General features: G+C 50.2%; 1 protein-coding gene across 1 annotated transcript in view; it reads right to left on the reverse strand.

The window, feature by feature from the left end:
• bcam (basal cell adhesion molecule (Lutheran blood group)) overlaps positions 1-20,962 on the reverse strand; it is a 38,955-nt gene extending 17,993 nt beyond the window's left edge. The window contains exon 1 of the mRNA XM_018732254.2: positions 20,669-20,962. Coding sequence (XP_018587770.2) covers positions 20,669-20,714 — 46 coding nt within the window. The 5' untranslated portion in view covers positions 20,715-20,962. The remainder of the gene's footprint in view (positions 1-20,668) is intronic.
• Between the last annotated feature and the right edge of the window lie 2,630 nt (positions 20,963-23,592).

Genomic DNA, 23,592 nt, shown 5'->3' on the forward strand with positions numbered 1-23,592 from the left:
TTTATGGTCCGTGTGGTCTGAATAACCGACCGGTCACATCAGCCACATGGCCGGACCCACGCGCCATCAGCGATGCAGTGCAAATTCTTTGAGCTCTGTGGAAAACGGCAAGTTTAAATCAGCCAAGCCGTGAAGTGGCAAACCTCATTAACTATAAATATGCTGTGATTTATTATTGTCTGCTCATAACTGGTGTAGTACCTCTTGGCCTACGCTGGTAGAAGGACGCATACGGACGATAAAGGGATGAGGAGGCCACAAAGTGGAGCCTCACAGCACGGAGGAAACGGGTGGAAGACCTAACAGTGGTGCCACTGAGCACGTCTGCTTAGGGACCGGCGTCCGGCCCACAGCCGACAAAGTAAAAAGGTGGTTTTACTGCGCTTCCATCAACGCAAACTAGAGTCGTGAGGTTTATGCGATAATTATGTTCCCCGTTTGGGGAACACGCACATACGGGCTCAAACCGCTTGTCCCGAGCGGGGTCGCGGCAAACCGGAGCCTAACCCGGCAACACGGGGCGCAAGGCTGCAGGGGGCGGGGACACACCCAGGACGGGATGCCACTCCATTGCAAGGCACCCCGAGCGGGACTCGAACCCCAGACCCACCGCAGAGCAGGACCCGGCCAAACCCGCTGCACCGCTGTGCCCCCCAACTGAAATTAACATAAGCCCAAATACGGCGCACTTGTCTTTTAAGCATGGGACCGAGGCACGGGGGTGTGTGCGCCCATACAGCATTTGATCTCTACCAATGGTGCAAACTCAAAATAAAGAACTACAACTTAACACAGCATTTTCCTTAAAAAAAAAAAAAGGAAGAAACAGATCCAGACAGATAGGTAGACCCAGCCCTTCAGTGTTTTTTTTCTTTTTTTTTTTTTTTGCAATATTGCTCCGCACGCAGCTATTGGACCCTGGTGCAAAGATGAAGACGGAGACAGACAAAGGAAGAGGGGGAACACAAACGGCGCGAAGAGAGAAACCAGCAGGGCTCCAACCTCCACTTAAGTCCACAAACGCTCCTGCTCTCGAATCCGGTCGTCTTGGCTACACGGTCAGAGGTCAGGCCCGTTCGAGTGCGCGACCTGTGTGTAAACTGGCGCCGGGAAACCCTGCCCCGGCAAGGCACAAACAGAGGCTGTGAGGCTGAGGACGGCCGACTGCTGACCGAGACGACGGACCGCGGAGCAAAAACCCGCTCGCGGTGACTGGAAAGCAGACGACAGTAACAAAAATGAGGAAACGGGACGAGATGTATTTTCAAAACCAACTCTCTCCGTGAGTCAATTTACCAGACAGATTCAAACGATTATGTGGAAGGCTTAAAGGCTTTCGAGATAAAACGTCTGCTTAAATAAATTATGAATAATAGATTTTATGTATAATTTTGAGATATATTGGGTATCTTATTCTCCGACAATTTATTTAGCCGCTCATTTTACCCGGCACAAAACGTCAGGGCCTTAATTTAAATGTTCAGCTGTCGCATTCAGAAACCTGCTGCCTATTTATAGAGTTGTTTTTTATTCTAAGTGCTCTAAGTGCGGTACTTTGGCCTCTTTGAGAGCGAACGCCGTCTCTCGGAGATACGGTCGGTCAGGATCCAGCGGTCACGATTGAATCTCCACCTCAGACCGCCGGGAAAATTAAATAAATTGTATTTTATAGCGGGGGGCACGGTGGTGCAGTGGGTTGGACCAGGTCCTGCTCTCCGGTGGGTCTGGGGTTCGAGTCCCGCTCGGGGTGCCTTGCAATGGAGTGGCGTCCCGTCCTGGGTGTGTCCCCTCCCCCTCCGGCCTTACGCCCTGTGTTGCCGAGTAGGCTCCGGTTCCCCGCGACCCCGTGTGGGACAAGCGGTTCTGAAAGTGTGTGTGTGTGTGTATTTTATAGCAGAGAATTCAGCTGCGTTACATCCGAGATCCTTCGACAGCAACCGAGCGGACCGACCGAAATCTCCGCCTCCGCACCCGGTTTGAACGCTGAGCGTAAAGGGGCTGCAAAAGTCATATCTGAGCACAAAAATGAAGAAAGACCATTCCAATTAGAGAGCATCACCAAAGAAGCAGAGATGAGAAGGGGTTTAATATTTCATGTGTGGGGACAGCTCTCTGGAGTTCCCGCTCTGCCTCTTCCCCTCGGGCTCTCAAATTAAGCCCCCGTTCTCTGCTGCTCCCCCACTTTTTTTTTTTTTCCCCCACTGATCAGAATCGAATCTGAAAATGAATGCGAGATAGACAGACACCGGTGGCGAGTGGGTGTTCGGGGCTCGGGAGCAGAACAAGGCGGAGCGGGACAGAAATTGTAACGTGGGCTCTGCGGGAGACGGAGAGACGGAAAGCAGGGAGACTGAAGGTTGATGGTCGAACGCGGAGGAGAAACGGGCAGGAAGAGGGGGAAAAAAAAAAAAAAAGACGCAGATGGAAGAAAATAATTTGGTGGGAAAGGACACAGGTGTGGAGAAGGGACGGTTAACGTGCTGGAGACAAAGACAGAAGGGGCTCTCGGAGTATCTATTCAGTTCCCATCTGCCTATTCCGTCTACCTTGGCAAATGAGCGCTCGTAATGGGAGAAAATGACAAGCGCTGCTTAGAGAAGCAATCGTCTTGGAGATGTTGCTAAAGTCAGCCGCCCAAAAAGAGGTTTCGACTCAGCTATAAGCCAAGGGGGCTGGTACACGGTGGGGAGGAGATGAGGGGCAGCATGAGGGATGCATGCGGTGTACTTTTGGCTCTCTCTTCGTCTCCTCCATGAAGGCCCTGACTTCTGAAAAGCTTTAATAACGCGCGGGAGCTTCCGTTGCGCAACCGAATCCGTTTCGCCGGAGAGGGAGGCTGGCGAGAGCGAGAGCTCGGACGGGCGAGCCAAGGAGCGGAGGGGCTGAGTCAGAAGACGAACGGCGGAGCCGTGTCGCCGTGACACAAAGACGGCAGCTAATCTGGCTAAAAGGGTTAGGGCGAAGAGCACAGCCTCCATTCCGTACCTCCCACACACACACACACACACACACACACACACACACACCCCGCCCTTCCTTCATTCGCTCTCTCATTTCAGCTAAATTCATTCCAGCTCCACTTGTTTAATTGGCTTCCTATACAAGTGTGTACTCTCTTGGGAAAAAAAAAGAAAAAAAAAAAATCAACGGAAACCGCGTGCGAAATTACGGCGCAACTACAAGACCACAATTATCTGCAAGTAACTGCACGGTGCGAAAATATTTTCGGCAAACCCAGCACGGTCGGAGGTGGGGGCTGAAACGAATTCCCATGTTTCACCCCTTCCCTTTCGCCTTTATGAATTCATGTATGAGGGAAGAGCGTCGGTAGGCTCTCGCGCTCTATGAAAAGGCTCTGTATGGCGGAGGACAGCGGGGCTCTTGTCCGCCGCACGGAAACACAGAGCCGTTTTATTTTGCCGAAAACGTCTGCGCTCCGAGAACGAATTTCTCACACGGACGCTGTCGGAGCGTCCCGGAGCCGCGTGCCTACGTCCATTCGCGTCGGCCCGAAGCCCTCCGTCCAGCCGCCTCACTCCACCTCCGACGGTGCGTCCTCACGCTGTCAATCACACTTCGCACCCCCCGACTGTCCGCCCTGCTTTGCATTTAGAGTCCATCTGCATATTTTGCATCTGTCTCTCTGCTCCCATCTCCACGTCCCCTGACCCTCCGTCTCGCCCTATTTCATAACAATCTCACCTGATTGGATCGTTTCGAAAATTTTTATTACCTTCCAGTTCTCAGGATTTCCACGCTGGCCTTCAAATTCCCCGCTGGTTTCCTCTTTCTAAATTGCATCTAACTGTCTTTTTAAATCGTGTCATTCTAACTCTTAAAATCGCCCGTTGCCAAAGTTGATGACACGAATGAGATGGACACACAAAAGGGGATCTATTTCTCGGCCGAGCCTCCCGTTCAGGTGCTTTCGTTGCTATGGCAACGGGGTCCCCCGTCCGCTCAGCAGGGACAGTAAGTATCCGAACCTCAGCTGTGGTTTCTAAAACCGTCACACCGAGACACGTCACGAGGCTCCCGCGGTGGCCACGGCACCCTAGGAGGCCAGTTTCCACGGATGAGTCTTGGCCGATTCGGCAGAAACCATCACAGTCGGCGGGACATGGAGATGTGAAGCTGAGCCCTCGGAGACGCTGACCCTCCTCGGCACGAACAACAGCAGTGGCGAAGAGCCGCTCCAAACACGACGACTCCCCCCTTGTTGGCACCTGGCCCACCGCCCTATTAGACAAAAATCCCATCAGCCCTAATGAAGCGCACTGTTTTGGCAGGATCAGAGATCGGGGGGGGACCATAAATCACTTCCCTCTAGTTGTGTGACTTCCCTTCACCTGCCTTGGAAAACAAAGGAGGGAGAGCAGGACGGGTGGAATTTATGGCATAACGGTTTGGCGGGAAGATCTCCGCAGCCAGACCGCGTACCTGTGCAGAGCTCGAAAACCGGATGGCGGATTGAAGGTGTTCGGAAGCGAACGGAAAATTAAATTCCCTTTACCGCAGTGTGCCTAATTCTAATAATGAAGAGGAGGCAGAGCCAAGAGAGGATAAAAAAGCGGACTGTGGGAGTTCTAGAACGCTGGCAGCTCAGTGTGAATGTAATAAGTGTTCTGTCTTTTTTTTTTTTTTTTTTTTTTGTGGAAATATGTGTTTTTTTAGCATCTGGGGCAGAGTGGGAAAAGGGAGGGCGGGCAGAGTAGGGGCAAAGGTCTGAAGCGCACGGGTCAGTAAGTCTGGCCAGCCATCCTGGCTGAGGAAGGAGCGAGAGGAAGGAGGGGGGGGGGGTCGCTGTGCATGGATGAGCGCTCGGCCCCACTCTGAGAGTCAGTGTGTGCACTTTCCACTGCCCTGACATCTGAAACACCCTCGCACCTGCCACCCCGCAGCACCCGCCCTCCCCTAAAAATCCGCGGAACCCCTCCCATCTCCAAAAAACTCGGACTTGAAGGTTGGCTCCCGTTCTCTTTCGAGCCCGAGCGAGGACTTTACCACGTCCGTGGTGCTAACGGGAAGGTAAGCAGGCCGCGTGGGTGAACAGGGGGGGGTAAAGATACAGTAAAGTCCTTCCGATGACACAGCACCCTGAGATTGCAAAGGATCGTTGCGACAACTTCACAAACGTCTCCCTGGTAGAGCCCGTTTCACTCCAGAAGACAGACCCTCCGCAAATCTTCTCTTTATATCTTCCCGGTTCACGCCGTCCCCTGCTGCTCGTGCACGTTGTGTGACTTTGTGCCCCTCTCTCTCTCCAGCTCTCTGTGGTGACATCATCATGCTTTGGCTACAGACGCCTGTGAGGCAAAGCGAAGGCAGCCACACGCTGCCCAAGAATGTTATCAACAACCTGCATCCAAAAACACAGAATAAATCTGGATTAAATCCTACGTGCTGTAGTGGATCACCCCAGTTTTCAGTGTCCAATACCCCGCATGGCCGCCCTCACCCTCCCCTCACACTCTCCGACCCCCCATTAGAGAGGATTAATTTGCAGTTCTTGGATGAAGCTCACAGAGTGAAGTGTGAAGAGGCACACACTGATACACACACCTCCCAACTCATAAACACGTAACACACGGGCGCGAACAGGACACAACAGCGCGCACTGATTTACTTTGACAGCCATAGTTGTAAGAGCGTGTTACCGAGTGAAGGTCAACGAAAAATGATAAACTGGAGAACCAAGATGAGTGCAGCCAAAATATTTACACAACAAGGCAGGCACTCAACACTGCATAAAAGTGCCTTATGCACATTGTTAGTCATGTTTTTTAATTTTGGGGGGGGAAAAGAAAAAAAAAAAAAAAAAAAGGTTTTTTTTTTTAGGTGTTTAGTTATGGAAAAACAAATTAGAATATGAAACTTCTATAGTCAAAACGGGCAGCATGGTGGCACAGTGAGTAGTGCTGCTGGTGGTGCGAGAGGACATGGGTTCGATCCCCCCGCTCAGTCTGTGTGGAGTTCGCATGTTCTCTCCCTGTGCGTTTCCTCCAGGTGCTCTGGTTTCCTCCCACACTCCAAAGACATGCTGTTCATGTTCACCCCTAGTGTGTGAGTGACACAAAGAGAGTGTGTTCCACTGATGTATGGATGAGTGGCCCAGTGTAAGTAGTGTATCTAGCAGTGTAAGTCTTTGGGTGCTCTGGTTTCCTCCCACACTCCAAAGACATGCTGTTCAATTCCCCCCGTAGTGTGTGTGAGTGACAGAGAGAGTGTGTGTGTTCCACTGATGTATGGATGAGTGACCCAGTGTAAGTAGTGTATCTACCAGTGTAAGGTGTGTGGGATAATAATAATAATGGTGAAAAAGTAGTGTAGTAGTAATTCTTCTTCAGGTGATGACATGGGCTCAGTTCATCCTGCCTTCCATAAGAGAGCGATCCCCTGTCCACGGCTAGTCTTCAAGGTGCTGTACCTGCCTGGAACGCTGCCTCCTCTCCATCCCCATCAACTCCCGTCTTGACCTTAACCTAGCTACACACCCGCAAGTGATCCCATTTTTAACACCACAGGGATCCCCAGTCATGCCTGTAATTCATGCCATTTACATAAAATCCCGCGCTCTCCTTTTGAGTTGCTGCACATAAAAATTCTGTACGCACGCATGAAATCCCACACAAAGGCATCAAAACAAGTATTCGCACGTGCTCGTTCTTAACATTTGTCTCTGGGCGTTGACATCAGTGGGCTGATGGCCAGATAGACGCATAAGACAAGAACACGTGTGCAATAGATGGACGGATAAAACGGGTGACGCGTCCCATTCGTGTTGTGAAACTGCTGCTTTTTGCGGCTTCCTCGTCATCGCGGAAAACAGGCACTGCGAACGGACTCTGTATTCACTCGCGCAAAACCTTTGGTTTCCCATTCCCCCCGAAACACCCCCTCCCTGGGCTACCCCCTAATTACCTCTATATTAATACACCTGTCCCTCTCTTTCATCCTGTACCCACGGGGAGTAAGACGGAGTGAAGGGTGTCGGGGCAGACCCTACATATTCATGAGAGTCATCAGACAGCCCCAAATGACAGCAGTCCATTTCCACGGGGGGACTGTCATCGGGTTCATGAGAAACGGTGCAGTGTTACCACGGTGACAGACTAGAAGCAATTTTTGCAGCCATGTCCAGAGATTACAGTAAAAACAGGGGGGAGGCTGCAAGATCTCTCCAGCTCATGTACGATGTAAATGTTCATGCACCGTAACTTCATGAGCATCACCAGACAAAGCCTTTATTCAGCCACTACTCCGGCATTGTATTCGCTTGCTTGTGTTTCTTAATATTATAAATAAAAAAAATGGTAGGAGGGTATCAGGATTTGTCTATCCTGTGTTTTATGCACCTAGTTGAACGATGAACCTCGGTGCAGCAAGTGGTAGGTAACAAACTAGGTTTAGTTGAGTCACACGTCTGCAGCCGTGTCTGTCTCTTTCTCTTAACGTAATGCACACGTTGTATTTTTGCTGAGATTTACGTCGCTTTGGACAAAAGCATCTGCTAAATGAATGAATGTAAATGTAAGAGACACAGGAGCCAAGGCTGAGGTTGGGTGTTGTGAGCGGGGTATGATCAACCCCGTGTAAATCTTTATTAAGCGAAACACTATCATGACGGAAACAACCGTATTGCTATTGACTGCATTATCTGAAATTGAGCTGGGTTGGAAAAGTTAATTTATTCACCATATCGCTGGACACATAAGCACGGTAATGCTGCAAAGGTCAGGTATCTTGAAAGCGTTTCTAGAAGTCATTGGACATTGTAATCATTACCCCAAGAAGTGTGTCCTTCATTGTGCTGCTCTGATAGGAAGCACTTTGAAGGCGGCAAAAAATCTACCGGCGGCAGAAAGGTTCCTTGAAGCAGCATGACTGAGAATAATTGTTGTTATTAAGAGGCTGGTGAAGTTGCTATTATATTTATCACTGCTCAGGAACAAACATTCTCAAAAAAAAGAAAAAAAAAAAAAAAAAAAAACTCAAAAAAAGGTTTTTGAAGGAATGTCAATAGAGGTGATGGAAAACGTACAGAAATGTACAGATTTGTATAAATGTTCGCCAGCAATAAATAGCGAAGATAATTTAAGGTGTACGAAAAAAAGGCAGCCAACTGAGCCGTGTAACCCCGATGGCGTTCCGGAAAAAATCACTGCACGGCACACTAAAGTATCTCCAGCAGCAGGAAAGTCTCGCGCTCACCTAGTATGGAGTGAAACGAGGTATCCCGAAAAACAGGGAATTATAACAACGGCTCCGAGTCGGTCGGGCCGCGCTGCAGATCGCAATCTGCGCCACGCGCGAAAGCCGGCATCATCGGGAATTTCTGAAATTCAAGGCAGACATAACAACGCACGTCCCGACCTGCACCGCGGAACTGAGAGACGCAGGGGCTGGAGTTAAAGAGAAAAGCCAGGTGAGGTGGACGGGTGGGGGCAGTGAAAATGGACGAGAGGTGCAGCAAACTGAGCAAGAAGAGAGGAGAGCAGTACTGTAGTTTAGGAACGGTTAAGGAACTGAGATGTGGGGGAATAGGTTCCAGGCCCTGGAGGGGCACAGTTGTACTCTCAGACAGGTACTAACAAGTTACTTTTACTCCAGAGAAATTTTACTCGTACTCTTGTGGAAATTGTAGTTTTCAGAGTAAATTCCGACAGCGACGCTTCTCACTTTTACTCCGGTACATTTGTAAAGAACGATGTAGCTTTACTCCCTTACATTTCTGTCAAACTCTTTACCTTAGATCCCCCCCCCGAACGTAATGCTTTCACTGTCCGTTCCATGGAACTAATCTAGTAACTAATTACTAGAGACACCCATAGTGTGTGTGAGTAACAGAGAGAGACTGTGTTCCACTGATGTATGGATGAATGACTCATTTTAAGTAGTGTATCTAGCAGTGTAAGTCTTTGGGTGCTCTGGTTTCCTCCCACACTCCAAAGACATGCTGTTCAGGTGCACCCATGGTGTGTGAGTGACAGAGAGAGTGTGTTTGTTCCATTGATGTATGGATGAGTGACCCAGTGGAAGTAGCATATCTAGCAGTGTAAGTCTTTGGGTGCTCTGGTTTCCTCCCATACTCCAAAGACATGCTGTTCAGTGTCACTCACACACAATGGGTGAACAAGAGAGTGTGTGTATGTTCCACTGATGTATGGATGAGTGACCCAGTGTAAGTAGTGTATCTAGCAGTGTAAATCACCTTGGTGAATAAGGTGTGTGGGCTGGTAACACTACATAGTATCCATTGGAAGTCACTTTGGAGAAAAAAAAGCATCTAATAAATAAATGTAAATGTATTACTAAGTAAGTCAGTACTACAATGAACCATGATACCATCTGCAGATTGCACCAGCTGTCAGTCACCGTCACCTTTATAGTGAACCATTAAAAATATGTCGACTGTCAGCTCACTTCTACTGTGCAATTCACTGGCTAAGTTCACTAGCAGTGACACAAATCAGAGTTTAGTACTGATCAAGCTGAGTCAGAGATGTGCTTTTTTATAAGGACCCCCGCCCCTCATTCCCCGAATTATCATGGAAGGGACACCGATGGACTAAATTATTTTAAATAATATAAATTAATTGCTGCTGGAATTTTTGTGGGCCGTGTCCAGGTGTGGGAGCCTAGAATCGCCACCGCCATTCACCCCGCTAGGGACAGCAGCCCTGGCTGGGCGCCTACTCCGTGACACCGGACACCGAGAGACTGCGAAGTCGCCTATGAAGAAAGACAGATGTGAGCGCGTACAGCAGCACTATCGCGGCTTTGTTAAAGTTTAGGGCTGGTGCCCATCACCTGCTGTCCTCGAGGGCGCAAGGGCCACACTGTGCATCAGTGTTGCGAGGGTCTTGGTCTTGATTTTGCTTTGTCTGAATTGGGGCATCTGTGCGCTCGCCGTGCTGCTCCCCAGCCTCTCCGTCATCGCGGGAGTCCGCATTATCCAGGCCCCGATTAAACTCGAGGCCACTTCTTCCTCCCTCTCATGAAATGCGCAGTGTTGCCCATATGGTTTCCTCTCTTCAGCTGCATACATCCCCACATTCTTCTGCTCGCTTCCTCCTCTGGCCAGAACAATGTGGGCTAACATGGAGACACACCCCTTATCCACGCACCGCCTTTCTGGACAACAAAGAAGCTGCACAGTCGCAAACACTCATAAAGATCCATAGATATCCTTAGATCCGCAGACTCACATTTTTGCCCGTGCGTGCGAGTACGACGCATTATGTATAACAAAATAGGCAGAATGTCTCTAACGCACGGTAACAAGGGCGTACTTCCTTAAATAAATTTCACCTTGACACTTTCCATCCACGAGGACATGATTTCTGTCTCCTTCTTGGCCAAGTGGAGGTGGATCAGTCATTATGTGGCAGATGGTGAGGTTCACCACAGCCGTAGAAGATCTCCTGCCAGTTTGACAATGTCAAGGCAGAGGACTTACGGAGAAGCGGAGCGGACCACTGGTGCACACGCACGTCCGGCCAAGCAAAGCCCGGCTACGCATTAATACGCCCCCACGTCCGAAAGAAAAACAAACATCAGAGGGCAGTGAGATCGGAGGCTGTTAAAGGCAGAAAAAAGACCAAAGCCAAACAAATTGAACAAGAAAATTATGCAGATCACAAACAAGCCAAATCAAAGCACGAAGAAAAAAAACAAACCGAAAGATGAAGATCGTTTCCTGTGCGATTTTACTGATTTAAGGAGACGGAGGAACGGGAGAGTAAGCGTTTCATCTTGAAAAGACTTCGATGTGCGGTTAAGTGGGTTGTTCCAGACTACGGCGGAACGGACGGTGCTACCAGAGGACCGGGAGAACCCTCGGGAGCCGGAAGACTGAGAGCCGCGGACCTGCGATGGCCGCGGGTTCGCTCTCTGATCGGAGGAACAACGGGTGGATGGCGGCAGAGGAAAGATGAGGAGGCAGACTTAAGAACCGGCTCTAACCCTGAGTTAGTGTACGCAACAAGACGATGAATGAGACAGGCCTCAGATACCATCTCTGCCTATATGCATTTATCGGGGTAAGAAGGTGGGACTGGCGGGTTGTGGAAAGAGGTGCAGAAAAGCAGCTGGAACATGATAAATCACAGCGAAGCTGCCGGGGAGATGAGTGAAATGAGGGTACGTCTCCGGAATTTCTAGGCTATCGCTCATCACCGCATAAACACACTCGCACCCGATTGAGGCGTCATCACAGAGTGAGCCTTCAGAGGCCAGATAAGCGAAAAAAGGAGGGAAATGCGACACGATCCAGTCGAGCCGCGTGCTTCGTCCGCACGTACGCTCATCGGCGTGAGCCCCGACCGATCGCTGCGTGACTCTATGTCAAAGCCCGTCGGAGGAAACTTCCATTCATAAAAGAGACCTGGCGGAAACAGTTGTACGTCCACGCGCGCGTGGAGTCCGCGGCGCACATGGAGCATCTCCAAGAGCCCCTTGGGCGGCCTGCCCACGCCTGATTTGGAAGGCGGGGACAGCGAGGAGAGGGTACTGGAAAGTAGGGATGGGGGAGCAGGCTTGCCTAGACAGGTACGCGATAGAGCAATTACGCCGTCCGTCAAAGGGAGGGATGGGGGCCCGCGACCAATCCCCAGCACTTTGCAGAGCAGACAGCCGTGCGTTGCTCGAGTGCCCTAAAAGCCGGAGGGCCCGAATTCCTCTTCTCTCTCCGGATCACATGGCGACTGGAGGACGTGCATGGTTACTGCTCGCTGGTCTGGTTTTACTACCAACATGGTGCCGGCGAACCCCAAGCGCTGCACACGGAGCGGCTTGGAAAGGACGGATCGGAAATGTGAGAGAGGGCCGAGGGGAAGGCGGAGAAGGAGAGCGAGAGCGGGCGCTATGGGAGGGGGCAGGGGGGCCTGGCTGCCAGCGAGCGTATGTAACCCAATCTGTGAAGCTGCGGGGCCAGCTGTCCCGGCCTCTCTCCTGCTGTCACACCGTCAGACTGCAAACACAACTGTTTGTGCTGGTGCTGCCAGAGGGGAGAACGGAGAGAGCAAGGGAACCGGGGAGAAGACGCGGGCGGAGAAGAAAGGAGCCGGGGCCGGCGGGTCTGCCGCGGTCCGTCCTCGAGGTCGCCCTCGGAGGATTTCCCTCGGCGACCAAGCGTTGCTGGCGCACTTCAGTCACTCGTCATACCAATGCGCTTTGTGACTGTAACACGCACTCACGCTGTCCAACTGCTAACCTGGCATGAGAGCGACGGGGAAAGGGGGCAGAGAGAACGGGCCGGGCCTGGCGGAGACAGCAGGGAGGTATGGCAGTGCGGGCAGAGCCGTGGCTGCGCCCGGGAGGACGTCCAGCCGAAGGAGCGGGGTTTGACTTTGACAGGGATCATTCCCTCCCAGAGACTTTTTATGGAGGGTAAAATGTAGGGGGTGGGGCAGGAATAGTTGGAAGACAGACAAGATGACAGATGCCCCTGGCTACAGACATCCCCCACCTTCTGTGGCTCCGTGCACGCAGCTACACCATTGGCCCAGCGGGCCACCGGTACTGGTGGCTTCGGGCAAGGACCTTCCAATCAATCCACGTCGCCTATCGTGACCCCGCTTAATTCCGCCGTCCGCAAAGCCCCGGGGCAGAAGTCATTTTCGAAGCTTGTTTGCCCCAGCTTTGATAGTGACGAATCCCACCCGCCCACAGTACACGCACAGCTCAGTTAACGAAGAATACATTCCAGGGACCGAGGGCAGCACACACTGGCCCATAAATCAGCGAAACATAGCAGCCTTGCACTCCCGGCTCTAACTTGGTTAAACATCAACACCTCCTTCTGTTCTCCCTCTCTAGCCCTACATGTCTCCTTCACAACTCCTTAATTCCCTCTATTTTTCCACCCCTCTTTCGTCTCAGCCCGTATTGTTTGCCCTCTCCGCACTCCTGCTCATTGTGCCTAATCACCCTGCATTAATACCTGCATTCCAACAGCCCCAGGAATGTCTTAACAATGTAGCTCTGTTGCCCTACTGGTGCACAGGTACTAATCAAAGCCCAGAGGGGAGCGGTTAAGGCAGTTCGGGGGGTTGGGGGGGGGGGGGGGTCGGTTGGAAAATTAAAGGGAGGGTCATCAGCCCACTGCTAGCCAGACTGCACAAACACACAATGCCCGCAAAAATACTGCAGGGAGCGATCCTGAAAGTGAGGAGAACTAAAAAGTGTTGAATCTGAAGGGCTGCAGTGCAAGAAGGCAAGAGAGTGCGAGACAGAAGAGAGCAAGACAAGTTGGTGAGCGTGGAAAAAGGAAGGATAAAAAAAAAAAAAGAAAAGGGAGCCGGCAGCGAAGACAGAAGGGCAGGAGGAGCAGTGGATGAGGAGCGGTGCTGGGAGGGGTGTGCGCGGACGAAGAACGGGGCACTGACAGCTGCACTTCAGCACCCTTCACTTAGATCCAGCGTCCTAAACAGCCAAGCCCAAAAAACAACCATGGCAGCAGAAATGAGCATCATTTCATCTGGATGTCAGATTTGGAGGCAGTAACAACAACAGAAAAGGCTTTTTTTTTCCTCCCTCTACACATCATCCAAGTGTTCCTTTGCGAAGAAGGTTGGAAACGGGTGCAGGTCTTCCTCGCCTCCTCCATTAACCCCCAGCAGAGCGCCGGCCTCCCGGGCAAGCCCCATTGTTCGGTATGCATGGACACGGACGCACGCGCGCAACAAAGCCTTTTCATTCCCGGGCACATTCGCACATGTCACCCTGAGAGAGGAGGGTGAGAGGGAAGAGACGAGAGACTGAAGAGAGACCGCCAAAAGGACCATATCTTCCACGGTTGCTGGCCAGTTGGGACCAACGTCTCCTTATCAGCCCAGACGGCCCTCAAGAAAAGAACCATATGACCACATCAATTGCGGCCGTGCCCGGAAGCATCGCAACATATGTTGACCAGATTTGGCCTTAATATCCATGGCTCATTGACATGAATTCTCAGTAATTAATTTTAAGCTGAATGGACAGAATATGCCATTAGTTTTCATAAGTATTCACACCGTGCTCCTGTATTAATGCCGTGTTTTTTGGAAACGGGGAGCTTTGCTCTACCAAGGCCAATATCACACAGCTCCTGATTAGCATGGAAACCTAGGCACTCCTGCCCAGAATTCCTTTTGCATTTTCATTCCTGTTTTGGGTGCCCCTTAGACCGAATGGGTCCCCAACGTAATGAACCCATCGGTGCCCCCTCCGTCAATTTGGATGAGTGTCGGTCTGCACGGCGTTCGAATGCAATTCGCTTACGGCCGACGGCAATCGTGACAATCAGGAGCAATGTCGCTTCTGCAGTTGCCAAACCCTTGAGCATTTCACTTGAGTGAATCACATAAATGCCAATAGTGCATTATTGAGTGTGAAGCAGAGACTAACCTGACCTTTAAAGAAAAATTTCAAAGCTTCTGCACTGGTCATGCGTTAAAGCACAACGGACAACACAACATCCCTCCTTTGATATACATTCCAGCAAAGTCTAAACTCAAGGAACAGTAATAGCGTTGCAAATAGAATTCATGCTAAATTCATCAGTCGGTGCAATCCTGTGCAGTGAACTCTGTCCAATAATGAAACAGCAACTGAGGCCATGGGCGACGGCTCACTTTTTTTTTCTTGCAAATGGGAAAATCCTGTCAGCTTTCAAAGTGAAAAGAGAATCAACGATTGCTCAGACCAGGGGACTTAATTACAATTGGCAGCATTAAAATAAATCAAAGGTGTAATTGAATTCGCCGCAGTGCACCGCCCTCGCTCACCAAGATCAGAGAACCCCTGCTTCCTCATGCTCTCTGTTACCGTGATGGCAATTAAAAACACGGTAACCATTCGCAAGGGTTTTTAGGAAGAGAGACGGGGACGCGCGCGTGTGTGTGTGGGAGCACGTCGGGTGGAACAGTGCCAAGGAGGAATCGCCGACTTCTCCGCAGCCAGCGGTCTCATCTTTTCGTGCCTGTCAAAGTCAAGTCTACGCAGGCTTCACTGGGTGCAGGAAGATAATTTTCCGTAGAAAGTCAGTGAGTGGGGGTGTTGATGTCAACCTCAGGCCCACAGCACTCTTGATCACCTTCAGGGAAGAAGCTCAGCAAAAAGCTACCACAGGGTCTCTCCAAAACTCCCAAACCTCCTCCAACGAGGCAATCTCCTCTACAAAAAATAATAAACACAGCCGTTTACATAGCATATATGTCAAATACGCCCAGGAACTACTGTGCAAGCTGTTGAGTAGGGTGGGTCCTCACCAGTGGGGGTTTAAATACCAGATAGCAAACAGTGATCAGTGAATAGAAATTATGTAAAGCAAGAAAAACCCAGGCACGCCTGTCGAAGATCTCGCTCAACCTTCAGCACCCTCACCCCGCAAAGTCAACATTCTGCTGCTCTCAGTCCTACAAGCACACCGTGGATTACTTTACGTTGAACCACTTCTTATTTTTGCAGTTCCGCTAAACGCTACCTCCAATTTCAGTTCACGAACATCTGTGTGTGACATATAACGCTCTGTTGATTCATATGTGTGCCTTTCTTCCTGCCGCATGGCTGAATTCACAAATGCAGGCAGTTCACGGATTACGAACGAGTTCCGTCCCTAAGTCTGTCTTTAAGTCGAATTTGTATGTAAGTCAGAACAGTTGGGTATGGGTCGTATCTAACGTTATTTAGTCAAATGTTTGTCTTAGTATGCAGACTTGGGGGATGCGGTGGTGCAGTGGGTTTGGCCGGGTCCTGCGCTATGGTGGGTCTGGGGTTCGTGTCCTGCTTGGGGTGCCTTGTGATGGACTGGCGTCCCGTCCTGGGTGTGTCCCCTCCCCCTCCAGCCCTTGGCCGTGTGTTGCAACGTTAGGCTCCGGCTCACCACGACCCTCCTCAGGACAAGCGGTTGTAGACATTGTGTGCGTGAGTATATAGTGTGCCTTTCTATGCTTAAAAAATGTTAAATAAACACTTCTGGATACAGTAAAACATCTTTAATATAACAATAATAATAAATGTAACTACAGTATTTATCATAGAGATTGACATCGGGACAGAGCCTTTAACACGCTCCATTATTTTCACCGCATCCTTCAAAATTGTCCCGATCGTTGACCGACTGTAGCCTAATGCTTTTCCAACGTTTGTTGGCGTTTCACTTTTTTCCCCCAATCGCATTATTATTTCCACTTCACTTTCAATCATGATCATTTTCCCTTTCATTGATGCATCACATTTACTCTTTGGTGCCATGGTTACAAGGGTAAAAACAAAAAAAAAAAATTAAAGCCAAATACAGTAACGCGGGAGACACTGTTAACAGCAACGTGATACGACTGAAAAGAACGAAGCGTGTCCTACCTCCGGCCAACACGCTCCCATTGAGCGTCTACAGTGGTTCGAGTCGATGAAAGCAGCGCCCGTTTGTTATTACAAACCACTGTATGTAACTCAAATTTTTAATATAGTAGGCTTTACATGGGTTGGTTCGTAACTACGTGTTGTATGCAAGTCGGACGTTCGTAACTCGGGGACTACCTGTAAATGCTTCTGCTGTACTTAACCTTGGGGTACTGAGGAGCTTTTGAGTTTCAGTCTGTTTTCTACAAGCATGATCCACCGCTATACCTCGGATTCTGGAAAATCTCTCTGCACCTTCAGTTTATTCCTCCCCGTCCGATTCAAGCTCATAATATCTTCTCCCCCGCCCCCCCCCCCAACACCCCTTGTCTTTCTTTCCTTTGCTTCCCGGCAGCTCCTTCAGGACAGAACAGCCTTGGGGAAATGCTACTGGAACTTTTTTTTTTTTTAAAAAAATGATCTGGCTTCCTCCTTTTCTAAGGAATCTCTTTGTTGTGTTAAGGGTTTTCAAGACGTGGGAAATGGGAGAGAGTTCAACATAAGAGGAGGCTGTGATTGATTCCAAGATGGGTACCAAGGGAAGGATAGGAAGCTGTCCGCGTGGTCATTGCTGTGCTTAAGGTCGCTGGAGGACACAAGGCAAGTCATCAGCTGTCACTGCAGATCAGCAGACACCTGTGTGGCCTTGAAAGAAAACAGACGTCCAAAAGCACCAGCCATAAAAGCGCACGTGTACAAAGAGACTATGGTGAAGTTTTTTTTTTTTAAATAAATAAATAAATAAAAAACCCTTGCAAACGCCAGCATAAGCATCAGTAAGAGCCAACAACTACCAATTAAATGCCACCGCTGCACAGGACAAAGGGAGAGGGAGAGGGAGAGAGACAGGGAGGCTGCCAAGGCTCCGAGACGCGTGTGTGTCTGCATTATAATTACCATTTGGGTTCTTCTTTGATGGGCTTTGGGAAATAGGCATGAAAAAGGTGCCCTACTTTCAGGGAGCTCTGCCAAAAAAATGCACAAAATATGGCTCACTTCAAACCCGGATGGGGCGCGTGAAACTGTCCGTCTCACACGCCGCTACCCACTCCACGCTGCTATACACTTGCAGATGAGGAATTTCAGTTAAGTACTGGTGAGTGCAGGTGTGTTACGCTGCTCTTCACCACACTCGGCTGGAAGGCTCTTCTCATCCGTAGTGGACCCGACGGGGACAACACTCGGTGCTCCTCGAGGACCTCCCAATATGTGTCTCTCACACACACACACACACACACACACACACACGTCGCATCGCAGACAGAGCTTCGTTGATGAGAGCTAAAAACTAAACCTTCCAGATGTTGAGTCCACGACACCAAGAGTTTGACAGATCAGAAATGACCGATTGCACCTATGAGCCAGTGCAAAAAGAGCTTCAAAGTAATACCACGGTATACACATCACAGTGCTGGAGATGCTGTTTGTGCTCAGCTTCTGCTCTCAGACTGGAGCTCTAGGACTCAGGCTGAGAATGGGGAGTCGGCAGGACAAGATGGGACCTGCTCACAGTAGGATATGTGTGTGTGTGTGTGTGTGTGTGTGTGTGTGTGTGTGTGTGTGTGTGTGTGTGTGTGTGGGGCCCCGTGGTACCCACAGCCACTAGCTGAAAAGGACACCTGTAGTTTCCCGCCCGGAGTTTGGCAGGCCAGGCGACAGCTCTGTGAAATCGATAGGCCGACCTTAGGAATCGTGGAATCTCTCAACCGTGCGCAAATAAAGTTGGAGGAGCTTTTACGAAACCACCATCTCTGCATTAAAATCTACGTCCATAAATCACAAAGGACTCTCGGGCGATTTCAGAACGTCTTGTGCTCCCTGAAGGCTCCACGTTGATGTCCGTATGGCACCGGCAATGAGTTAAAGAAGTTTGAGTGACGTCACCCTTTGCACCGAGACCCCCCCGGGGGAAATATCGTTTTTTTCTTAAGTGGCGAGCACCGTTCCGGAGTTTTTCCTAGCAAATCGCCGAGCGCAAAACACCTGAGCGCTTTGAAGGCAAAAATATGGGCTTCCCTGTCTGGATTGAGTTCAAGTTTTTTTTTTTTTTTTTTTTTTTTTTTTTTTTTAAAAATCTCCTCCGTCTCAAAAGCGCCGTGTGTAATCCGCGCAAAAAACGGTGTCCGTCTCTTCACAACGCGAGAAGGGAAAGGCTTCGAACTTTTATCTTCCCCGTCAAGCCTAAGTAATGAAAGCGCCTCTCGGGCCAGGCGACTAATGCAATCCTAATTACGGTGAGCTGCAGGGGTGAGCTTTTGAAGCTGCCAAAGGATGTATTAAACCAAGGAAGTGGCTCTTCGAATTAAGTACCGAACGGACAAAGATGGGAAGCGCTCCATTTCCAGCGTGCACCTCGAACGTAACACGCAGGATGTCTCAACAATTCTCTCCGCTGCCATCCGGGCCCCCGCTGCCCCACCCTTCACAACGAGATCGGGAGGGGGAGGCAACAATTCCAGGGTATTAAGGTCGGGAGAAGTAATTATTGTTTCTTTCGTGGAAAACAATAATGCAGGTGAGATCATAAGAAAGAGATTCACAGAAGTCAGAAGTAGTGGTAGAGCCTCCGTGCAAAGACTTTCGCGGAAGACCCCGGAATCCGAATTCGAAGCACGCACGCACGCTCGCGCACACCGAGAGGGCCGATCTGCAGCCACCTGTCAGCCCACGCGTTTAGGTTAACACTTTGCTTGGGACAGACTAATGATTTCGTGACACATAGGGCGGAAGCCTTGCTTACGGTGCGCTAACGCTCCGACGTTGCGCGAAAACGCTGGGAAGGGGGCCGAGTCCCTCTCCGGGACGCGGTTCATGGGGTCCCGGAAGCCACATATGGAATTTTTTCTTGCTGGGGCAGAGCAGCGTGGCAGGAGAGACACTCAGGAATGCTGGAATGTGCAGCTCTGGGACACAATTCCTCCGAGACGTCAATTTATCTATTATTAGATGAGCTGGTCTAGGCCGGGTCGGAGGGGACGACTCGGTGACCGTACAGCTGGGCAGAGCACATCGTTTTGTTTCCACGCTAAAAAAAATGGATGAGTTCTATGTTACTTTTCAACAAAGAAGAATTTTTCAAGGGAAAAGCGTGCTTCCGTCAAAGGAAGGGAACTCGAGAGCAAAAAACAGGTTATCCTACGGCCCCTACACATATCGGCCTCAGCTTTCGGTTCACGCCTGGCTTGCGTTAACGACGGGGGGACGTCGTCTTTCGTTGAAAGGACGGGGATCCGCGAGGTGTGAAGGAAAAGGAGAATCCACTCGCAGGTTCTGCGACGAGAAATAAGGGAGCAGCGCGAGGAAAGGGCTGCGAGAGCGGGCGCCACCCGTACGGACAAAGAGAGGAGCGGGACGCCGAAGGCACGGCGAGGGAGAAGCGAATCGGAACACGTTCCGGAGGGGGGCAGGAGGGCGATGGGGGCCACGGGGAAGCAGTAGGAGGGAGATACACACGCAGTCAGTGCACCTGCAAGGGCTCAGCTGCAGGCAAACCTGCTGACAGATGAGCCCTGTGTCTGTGTGAGAAGAAATGGAACCCAGGGCCGATGGGCTCTTCTGAGCCCCCGCCCTCCACCACGGACACGGCCCAAGTAGGAGAGCTGCGGCTGATCTGCGCGTTTAGGTCCAAACCCGCAGTGTCGGAGTCAGTTACAGCGCTCTTCGCGGGACGGGGGGTCTAAGAGAGTAACAGCGTAACGGAGTTTAATACGCGCGGCGATGTAGGTGAAGCCGGTTACAAGCGTCGCGTCGCGGCGCGTGATCGGACTGCCGGGGACGCGCACTTACTCTGACTCACCCTCCCACACACACAGTGCTCGTAGTGGGTCGAGGTGGCGTTCCGCTTGGAGAAAAACCGACCCGCTTTCATTTACATTTGATACACGCACATATACATTTATTCATTCACCGGACGCTTTTCTCCAAAAGGGACTTAAACTTAAGCAAAACACTCATTTGTATTAAGACCAGGTCGCTTCCGAAAAGCTCGGTACGGACAGAGTTACAGAATGATAGCCAGAGAGAAAAGGAAACATTAAAAGTACAAAGAAAGTTGGCGAAAGTTGTGCTCTCGCTCGCCCACTTGGTCCGCCGGAGTCACCTGTGTACCCGTACCCGTACCCGTACGCGTACGCGTACCCGTAACTCGCGCCTTCTGTTCCCCTGTCACCTGCTCCTGGTCTCTGGCGCGAGGGAAGGACCGAGGACGAGGTGAAGAGCACGGTGACACATCGCCCTCAACCTGCTGTCACTCAGTTCGCTCAAGGAAAGGAAGAGAGTCGCTCACCTGGGGCGGCGGAGAGCAGCAGGCTGCACAGCGCCCAGGTCCGCATCGCTCTTCTCTCGGACCCCGTTCTGCAAGTCGCCCGCCGTGTGTCCTCCACACCGAGTGTGAGTCAGTGTGCGCGCGCGGATCTCTCTCTCTCTCTCTCTCTCTCTCTCTCTCTCTCTCTCTCTCTCTCTATATCCAAGTCAGCGATCGAGTGTGTGAGTGAGTGTGCGCGCGCTCGGTGTGTGTGTCTCCTCCCGCCGCCGTCTAATCGCCACTCCGGCCGAAACTCGACTCCGCCGCCACTGTCCTGCTTGATATATTTGCACAAAGGTGACCGCCCCCCCTACCCCTCCTCCGCCCCTCACACCCCACCCCCCCCCCCCTTCCCCCGCGGCGGCTCTTTCAAAGGATCCGCTGTGCCGTAGAGCGCGCGGTTAATAGTATATAAATGAACTGATCCTTAAACTGGTCAGTTTCCTTCCAGCCATCGGAGTTTTTCATCGTCACAAATGGGGGCGATGACAAGGACGATTTCTTTTTCTCCACTTTATTCCGAATGTGAAGGATTCGAGTGAGGAGGTTATTATCCTCCCCCCCCCGTTCTGTTTATTTCCTTAAGGATTTTTCCATAATTTCTGCTCATTTATACAATTATCCGGTCATTCCGTTATTTTCAGATGAGTCTTCCCTTGGTTTTTGGGTGGTTTTTTTTTTTTTTCTGAGCGACGTTTGGGGTGGCTGGGGAGGGTGTGTTTGTTCCGGGTTGGTCTTCTTGTTGCTGTTATGCTCGTATGAAAAATCCTAAAGGAAAATATTATCTCGTACTTCATGTAAATATTGTCAGTGTAGTTTTCAATTCATTCGTCCATCCAGTGTCAATAAACGGCTGTACGGTGCGCAGTCGCGCTGGTCCGGAGCCTATCCCTCAGGTACAGTGTGAGGCTGGGCACAGCAATCCATCTCAGCACAATTACTCTCTCTCTCTCTCTCTCACACACACACACACACACACACACACACACACACACACACACACACACACACACACACACACACACACACACACACGGCAGTGACCAATTTGTGTCTGTGAATTGTAAACAGAAACCCACATTGAGAATATGCAAGATCCATATACAGACTGAGCCTGATTTTAACCCACATCCAAATAAAAAGCCCAGATATATATCATATTCAGGCAGTCCCCGGGTTACAAACGTTCGACTTACATACAACCCGTAGTTACGAACGAACCCCTGTAAAAAAATCAGAATGGGGTTTTATTTGCCAAGTGTGCTGATGCACACAAGGAATTTGCTTTGGTGCTTTCAGTATTACAAATAGGCAAGACAGACAGCTGACACAGAATAAACAAATACCACAACCATATTTACAGAGTAAAAAATAAATACAAAAAAGAAAAAAAGTACATTACTGTTTTTGTATCTTGTTGTTCTAAAGCCAATTATATTAAAAATTTGAGTTACACTCAATGGTGCTACTTTGCAACCCACATCAAAGCACTGAGCATCTACAGCGCTTCGTCGGCTCATGGGGGGGTGCGTGAGCCCGAGGTCGGACTGAGACTTTGTTCTTTTCAGTCGGACCCCGTTGCTTTTAACAGTGTCTCCTGTGTTACTGTATTTGGCTTTAAATTTTTTTTTTTGTTTTTACCCTCGTAACCATGGCACCAAAGCATAAATGCGATGCAAGTGATGCTGATGCATCAAAGAAAAGGAACACAATCACGACTGAAACTAAAGTGGAAATAATAAAGGGATTGGAAAAAGAACAATTTTAAAGGACAAGACTGCCCGTATTTCGATAATTGCCGCATCTTTTTTTTCGTAGCAGAAATTGTCTGTGTAGTCAGTGATATTTCCTCTAACTTTGATTTTAAGGGTTCTTCTTCAGGTTGGGCGGTGGCGCGGACCGGGTCCTGCTCTCTGGTGAATCTGGGGTTTGAGTCCCGCTTGAGGTGCCCTGCGATGGACTGGCATCCCGTCCTGGGTGTGTCCCCTCCCCCTCCAGCCTTGCGCCCCGTGTTGCCGGGTTAGGCTCCGGCTCCCCCTGACCCCCGAATCGGACAAGCGGTTTCAGATGATTGTGTGTGTGTTGTTCAGGTGGTTGTAGCGACAGTAGTGGTAGCAGTGACTAATCCTGCTATTTCTGCTTATACCCATAACCCAGAAGAAGTGGGCAGGGGGGCAGTCAGGGGGCATTCCTGGGACCCAAAGCTCAGATATCTGTTTTCTTTGGTTTTTATGAGCAGCAAAGGCAGATTTCACCACACACACAGATGTGCATGCGCACACACACAGAAGAATGGCAGCAGCAGCAGTCACACTACCTGGAGGGGATGTCATGTGAGGTCAATACCATCCTATGAGCATCAGAGCGCTGGCAGGTTTAAACACAGGGCATGATGTGCCCCTCAGACAGAATACACACAACTATTCCTGGTCATGACAACACCTGAGATAAACCTCCTGCAGGACTCTGCAGAGTATCGGTAATACCCTAAGGAGCATCGGTGGCATATAAAAAAAAAAAAAAAAACCCTGGAAGTTTAAAAATACAGTTGCTGGGGAAATGAGTTTCAAGCCTGGTGAAAAGCAAATAAGTAGACTGGGGAAAAGAGGGGGAAGTGGAAATGGACGGGTGGAGAGGAGAGGATCAGAGGGAAAGAGAGTCCTGTTAACGGGAAGCCTCAAGGGAGACAAGGACATGCAAAGCACGATGGAGCTAGTTGTGGATTCCGGCTGACGTCTCCGATGCTTTACCGTGGTACCTGGGTTAACGGAATCTAAATTGCACTTTCTTGGAATTTTCTTTGTGAAAACTCCTGGCTTCGGAAAGCTTTGATGTCCTAGGATGCTGTTCATAAAAATTGCAAATTTGTTACATATTAAAGAAAAGTCAGTTGGCAGTTTCACTGC

This window comes from Scleropages formosus, chromosome 18 (assembly GCF_900964775.1).
Source record: "Scleropages formosus chromosome 18, fSclFor1.1, whole genome shotgun sequence".
Lineage (NCBI taxonomy): Eukaryota > Metazoa > Chordata > Actinopteri > Osteoglossiformes > Osteoglossidae > Scleropages > Scleropages formosus.